The following is a 7,382-nucleotide window of genomic DNA, read 5'->3' on the forward strand; positions in this document are numbered from 1 at the left end:
ATGACTAGCTAATGAGACAGGGAGGCAGCAAGATCTGACACAAGGCCGCCTGCAGTTGTCCTGTGAGGTGGGCTGGGCTGTGACCGTGAGAAGGACGTGGAAAACTGTGTGTAACAGTGCATGGTGATTCATGAGGCCAGAGGTTTCTGGGAGGCAGGAAAGAAGCGTCCTTTGCCCAGATAGACCTGTGGATGGTTCACATGTGGAGCCTGAGGTGTGGTTGGAATCCTGAGAAAAGCCAGGAGGAGGGAGATGACTCAGACATGGGGAATCCCCAAGTTAAACCAACCTGAGGCGGTTGCGGTGGCCTCTAGCAAGTTCTTCATCCCTAAACTCTTTTCCAGAAGTAGAGTGGGGATGGGGCCAGACTGCATAGCAGGGAAGTAGGGTGAGGCTATCTGGGATCAGAGCCTGTGGCACCTGGGTTGCGGCTGGTGGCCTGGGATGGGACGGGAGGGTCTGCCTTTGACTCTTGCTCTTTGATGCCTGACTCTACATGCCTGGCTGCTGGGTTCAGATGCTGCCACCCCAATGTCTTACCTCTGCTGGGCTTCTGCACTGGAAGACGGTTCCACAGCCTCATCTACCCCTACATGGCAAATGGCTCTCTGCAGGACAGACTCCAGGCTAAGGTAAATAACTGGGTCATGGGTTGTGGTCCTGCCTAGGGGTCGGAAGGACTTAGAAGAGTGTTTGTTACCTTTCTTGAATGCTTATACAATTCTCAATACAGACATCAATGCATCCTTTATTTTAATTTTTATTTATGGTAAGTTTTTGAGACAGGTCACCAGTAGACAGGCTAACCTCAAACTTGCTATGACCTTGAACTTCTGATCCTCCTGCCTTTATATCCTGAGTGCTAGGTTTGCAGACACATGCTGCCATGTCTGTTTTATGCAATGCTAGGGAATCAAACCCAGGACTTTGTGAATGGTAGCAGACAGTCTATGACTTAGCTACATCCCCAGCTGCTTCTTCCTCCTTCTTTTGATGCCAAGATCAAATCTAGGACACTGTACATTCAAGGCAGGTACTCCACCCCTGAGCTTACTTCCAACCCTTCACATCTGTTTCACCCAAGGCGCTGGGGCTCAAAGGCCTTGTCTCTCTTTCCCAAAGCCACATAGTTCACAGGCATCTGAACTTGGATTTACAAGTCAATGTATTCAACAAAAATACCATCACTTCAAACCAGTACCTCATGCTGACTGAGCCCTGTGACCAAGGGTGGCTTCTAAGGACTTTAGAATGGTGCAGGAGTGACCCTTTCTGTTCCTTGCCTTTTTCTCAGGGTGACTCAGACCTGCTGCCTTGGCCCCAGCGTGCCAGCATCTGCTCAGGGCTGCTTCTGGCTGTTGAATACCTGCATAGCCTGGACATCATCCATAGCAATGTCAAGAGGTAAGCTAGGCCTGTCTACCCCTCCAGCCCTGCCTTCGAGAACGAGGCCAGCCTCTGTTCTGACTTCCTATCTCTCTCATCTCTCTCTCTCCTCTCCTCTGCACCCCCTCCATTGGGGACCTTAGCTCTCTCCTTAGGCCCTCAAAAGCCAGTACTTTTGAGGGGTGCTCTCTGTTCCCACCCAGCATGTGAAGCTGCCGCTGTCTGCGGTCTTTCTGAGCCAGTGTCCCTGCAGGCCACAGCACCCTAAACGTTCACACTCCAGCTGGGAGCTTTGCCAGCCTCAGGATCTGAGCTCCACATTTAAGCTTTTCTCAGTACCCGCCTTGCCTGTGTCTGTTGATGATGGGTCTTGTCAGGGAGGCTTCTTGTCCCCAGCACTTTGGTTAAAGGGAGTGCTCAGCTCACTTGAAGACAGCTCACCCCTGCCTCATGGTACTCTGCAGACAGGCTGCAAATGACTAGCTAATGAGACAGGGAGGCAGCAAGATCTGACACAAGGCCGCCTGCAGTTGTCCTGTGAGGTGGGCTGGGCTGTGACCGTGAGAAGGATGTGGAAAACTGTGTATAACAGTGCATGGTGATTCATGAGGCCAGAGGTTTCTTGGATGTCCAAGAGGAAGTGGTGTGGGAGAGATTCCAGAAGTGCCCAAAACATTTAGGAGAACCAGCCACCCTATGACCATAGATAGGCCTTGCAGCTGGTTCACCAAGGTTCCTCCTGCATGTGCCCATGAAGATGCTCTCCTCTCCTGAATTTTATCTGATGGCACTAGCACCTATGCTGAGATGGGCATGAGAGCTGGCCATGGACCCACTGCCCAGCTTGGCAGGTCTGTTGACTTCTGGCTTGTGTGTGTGTGTGTGTGTGTGTTGGGGATTGCACTCAGTATTGAACATGCCCAGTGTGCTCTGCTCCCCATCTGCATCCTGACTCATCTGCAACTTCTTGCTTTCTTCTCACACAACTCCTCATGCCTAGGAGGTTCCCTGACTCCCAGTTCCTCCTCTCCTTTTTCCCCGTATTTGATCATGGGAGGTGTCTCTCCATGTTGCAAGGCATCCATGGTTTGTCATGATTTCTTATTCTTGCCCATGTTTACCGAAGTGCTCCTAATAGTAGATATTGGAGTTGCTGGCCACTATAAAAAAGATTTTTAAACATTTTTTTTTCTTTTTGACTTATTGAGACAAAGTCTTGCTGCAGAGCAGAGCTGGCCTGTCACTCCTGTATAGCCTAGGCTGGCCTTGAACTTGTAGCTGTCTCAGTTTCCTGAGCATTGGGTTTAGAGGTAAAGTACCACCATGCCTGGTCTGCTGTCTTCTTTTTCAAATACTGTTTGGTGGGCCAGTAAGATGGGTCAGTAGGTAAAGATGCTTGCTGCCAAGCCTAAATTTGATCCCTAAATTTACTCTATATTGCGGAAGGAGAGCCAACTCCAGCAAGTTGTCCCTCTGAGCTCCCCTTGAAAGATGGAGTGCGTGCTCCCTCCCTCCCGCCAAATAAATGCAATAAAGCACTGCTAAGGTTAGTTCTGTGTCCGAAACTTAGCCTTTGGTCTCCACTCCCTGGGGAGCTCTTTCTCCGAATTAGCTCCCTCCAAGTAGAACCAGGTCAAAGGAGATTTTCACTTCTCTTTGAAATGTAAAAGTGGGTACTTTCCCTACCACCTGAGCAGATGAGTGGAGAGGAGGCCAGAGCTTGTCGCGGGAACAGCCTCGAAGAGTCTAAGCCAGCATGAGCAGTGGGCTGGCCTGCTGTGCTGGCCAGGGCTGACATCTGTGGAGGGGTGGGAGTCTGCATCTCTCTGGCCACATTCCTGGGGCAACTAGGCTAATGTTCAAGTCTATTCCCACTTAGTGGAATGAGTGGGTTTCCAAGGTCCTACCCATTTATCGCAGGCGGTTTTATGTTGAGGGTCTTCTGTGACTACCTTACCCCCCCCCCCCACACACACCTTGCAGGACTGACATTGATCACTGCTAAATTGTTTGGCCAGAGTGTCTCCATGGCAACCTCTTCATCCCAAAGTTCAAAGGCTTTCTTCACTTGCTTTCCCACAGTGCCAACGTTTTGCTGGACCAACATCTTATCCCCAAGCTGGCTCACCCGGTGGCTCACCCATGTCCTGCCGATAAAAAGACCAAATACACAGTCATGAAGACCCACCTGTTCCAGGCCTCGACTGCTTATCTGCCTGAAAGCTTCATCAGGGTGGGGCAGCTGACCAAGCACGTGGACATCTTCAGCTGTGGAATTGTAAGGGTCTTCTCTGCATGGGGCTTGCGTGGAGGTGCAGTCGAGGCAGCCAGACTGTGACTCTAGGCCAGATCTGAGACAAAGCCTACTGTGGCATCTTTTTTTTTTTTTTTCTTCTTTTTCGAGACAGGGTTTTTCTGTGGCTTTGGAGCCTGTCCTGAAACTAGCTCTATAGACCAGGCTGGTCTCGAATTCACAGAGATCCACCTGCCTCTGCCTCCCGAGTGCTGGGATTAAAGGCGTGCGCCACCATCGCCTGGCTGTGGCATCTTTTTAAATCTTTTGTTTTAGTTGTTTTTAGATTATGGGTGCGTAGATGTGTGTAGGATGGGGTGAGATTTGGGGGGGCTGTAGGTCAGGTGTCCTTCTCAGGTACTGTCAACCTCCTTTGGTTCTGGGTCTTTCATTGGCTTGTTGCTCACCAGTTAGGCTAGACAGTGGCCAGTGAACCCCGGGGACCCTCCTGTCTTTGTCTTCCCAAGTGCTGGGATTACAAGTGCATGCCTTAACACCTGGCTTTTTTTTTTTAGTTTTTCGAGACAGGGTTTCTCTGTGGCTTTGGAGCTTGTCCTGGAACTAGCTCTGTAGACCAGGCTGGTCTTGAACTCACAGAGATCCGCTTGCCTCTGCCTCCCGAGTGCTGGGATTAAAGGCATGCGCCACCATCGCCCGGCTCAACACCTGGCATTTTTATGTGGTTTCTTGGGATCCGAACACAGGTCCTTATATTTGCAAAATGACCATTTCACTGACTGAGCTATGCCCCAAGTTTACCCCAATTTTTCACTCTCCTTTTTTTTGGTGCTGGAGATAACTCCCAGGCCCTCAGTCATGCTAGACATGTGCTCTACCACTAAGCCATATTTCTCGTAAGTTATTTTTGTTGTTGTTGTTGTTGCAATGAGGTCTCACTCTATAGCCCAGGCTAGCTACTAATTTATAATCCTCCTGCCTCAACCTTTAAGAAGCTGGAACTGGGGGCTAGAGAGATGACTCAGCGGTTAAGAGCACTGGCTGCTCTTCCAGAGGACCTGAGTTCAATTCCCAGCACCCAGATGGCAGCTCACAACTGTCTGTAACTTCAGTTCCAGGGCATCTGACCTGTTGTAATAGGAGCGGCAGGGCTGCTTCTCCAGCACCCCAGCCGCCTGCTAGCTTATGCCCCGAAATAATTACACGGACACTGTATTCTTTTAAACACTGCTTGGCCCATTATATCTAGCCTCTTCTCGGCTTGTAGCACCGAGGTGTGCTTACCGGGAAGATTCTAGCCTACATCCATCCTGGGCCAGAGCTTGATCGTGTCTGCCTCAGAGAGCAGAGCTATCGCATCTGCCTGGGAGAGGGGAGCATGGTGTCTCTGAGCTCACTTCCTCTTCCTCCCAGCATTCTGTTCTGTTTACTCCACCCACCTATGTTCTAACCAATAAAATGGGCCAAGGCAGTTTATTTTTTAACCAATGACCTTCCTCTATCACTGACCCTCACACCAATGAACATAAAATAATTAAAAAAAAGTTTTTTTAAAAAAAGAAGCTGGGCCGGGCGGTGGTGGTGCACGCCTTTAATCCCAGCACTCGGGAGGCAGAGGCAGGCGGATCTCTGTGAATTCGAGACCAGCCTGGTCTACAAGAGCTAGTTCCAGGACAGGCTCCAAAACCACAGAGAAATCCTGTCTCGAAAAACCAAAAAAAAAGAAGCTGGAACTGTAGGTGTGTGCCACTGGTCCTAACTTTTATGGTCTATTTTGTCTGGCTTCTGATAATCCCAGCATTTAGGGGATTGGGGCTGGAAGATAGCTTCTAGTTTCAGGCTAGCCTAGGCTACATAGTTAAGTTCTTGGTCAATTTGACCTTGTCTGAAAAACCCTTAAAGTAAAAAAGGTGTAGACAGAAGCTGTATATGGTTGGTGAGTCTAGTGCGTGCAGATATTATCTCTCAACTTTTTGATTCCCATCCACACTGCCGGCTTAGCCAACATTTCTTGCGTCAGAGATCCACCTACCTCGGCCTCCCAAGTGCAGGGATTAAAGGCGAGTGCCTCTCCGCCCAGCTCAACACATGTTTCCAACACGCATTTATCATTCCTGTCATAGTCACATCTGTAGTCAGTGTCCAGCCGCCTCTCCTGTGTACTTCCTGCTTCATGACTAGGTCCCAGGGGCTCGGGGCCCACCCAGCCTGATGGTCTGCTCAGTTTGTCTTGAGGACACTGACTCCATGTCTGCAGGACGGGAGCATTCAAAGGGCTTAGTGGACACATAGGTTTGGGAGATACTGTTAAAAGCCAAGTGGGTTTTTCATTATAGTTAAGAGGAGCTTTTAACAGGATGGTGACCCTATGACCTGGGTGACCCCGTGACCTGGGTTGTGAACTCACCAGAGAATGCTACGCAGGCTTTCCCAGCTTCACTTGGCGGTGGAACCTCGATTTCTTGGTGTTCCACAGAATCCGCTTGGGTAATGCTGCCTGAGAAACCCAGTCTGTTTGCCTGCAGCCACACTCTGGCCTCTGCACGCAGGCCTTTGCCTCTGTCCTCCTCCCCGTCTTGAACTTTGTACTTCCTCTTCTTGACCACAGTCTCCTCTCTGTCCACATCTGCCCCTGAAGCCCACACTCTCCGCTGGACCTCTGTGTATGAGATTCAGCTTCTGGCTGGCCCTGGCTGGCCTCTCGGCTGCCGCCCATCATCTCCACAACCCCCTGCAATTCCCTGTGAGCACTTCAGTGAGGCAAGCGGCCCTACTTGAAGAACCAGTGGCTCTCTGGTAGGAGAGACAGGGGAACTAACAAGAGAACCTAGGCAATTTAAAAAGACTATCTCAAAACAAACGAAACAGAATCAAACAAAAGGAAAAAGAAAAAACAAGTCAGAACAAACCAGTAGGGCAGACCTTTTAGCCACCAGGCAGTACGGCCTAATCCAGTAAAATTTCAGTCATGTAACTCCTGCCTACTCCATGTCTGGACCTCAGTTTTACATTCTGTAAAATGGGGTTAGTGGTGCGGATAGAGAGTGATTTGATTCGGATCATTGTGTCGGTTGGAGGGACTCATGGGGTGCAGAAACTTTTCATTGAATCAAACCAAACCAAACCGAATTAGGAAAAGCCCAGGTTTAATGGATACCAACGCTTCTGGATGGCTTTCCAGCCCCTCACCGCCCCCCCCCCCCCGCGAGAGGAGATGGGGAAGGAAGACTAGAAAACCATGTGTTTTTTTTCTCGGGGGGGGGGCAGTTTAAATACCCTTTGGGAGGATCTTGAGCATCTCTGGGGAGGGGTCATCATTTGATGGGCTCTCTCAGGGTTGAAGTCTGGACTGAGGCAGCTCCCGGGAAGGGTGCTTGGGGTGGAATTTCCACCTGAACAGAGAGACTGTCTCAGATAAATAAGTAAATAAGTAAATAAATAAATAAATAAATAAATAAGTGAAACTTCAAAAGAGAGTAATGGGTAACGAGATGATGTGTATAAATGGGTACTGTAGTACTAGTGCGTGTGTGTGCAAACATGCACAGGTATGCACATGCCACAGTGCATGATGGGTCAGAAAACAACTATCGGAGTTGCTGCTTCGCTTCTGCCCGCTCTATCTTAGTGGGTTTTGGTTTTTTTTTTTGTTTGTTTTTTGTTTTTTTTTGGTTTTTTCGAGACAGGGTTTCTCTGTGGCTTTGGAGCCTATCCTGGAACTAGCTCTGTAGACCAGGCTGGTCTC

At 49.6% G+C, this 7,382-nt stretch overlaps 1 protein-coding gene across 1 annotated transcript in view; it reads left to right on the plus strand.

Moving 5' to 3' along the window:
* The window catches only part of Irak2 (interleukin 1 receptor associated kinase 2), a 56,724-nt gene that overhangs the window by 38,146 nt on the left and 11,196 nt on the right, over window positions 1-7,382 (plus strand). The window contains exons 7-9 of the mRNA XM_005365317.2: window positions 518-632; window positions 1,295-1,404; window positions 3,469-3,664. Of these exons, the coding sequence (XP_005365374.1) occupies window positions 518-632; window positions 1,295-1,404; window positions 3,469-3,664 (421 nt within the window). The remainder of the gene's footprint in view (window positions 1-517; window positions 633-1,294; window positions 1,405-3,468; window positions 3,665-7,382) is intronic.

This window comes from Microtus ochrogaster, unplaced genomic scaffold (assembly GCF_000317375.1).
Source record: "Microtus ochrogaster isolate Prairie Vole_2 unplaced genomic scaffold, MicOch1.0 UNK1, whole genome shotgun sequence".
NCBI classification, from domain to species: domain Eukaryota; kingdom Metazoa; phylum Chordata; class Mammalia; order Rodentia; family Cricetidae; genus Microtus; species Microtus ochrogaster.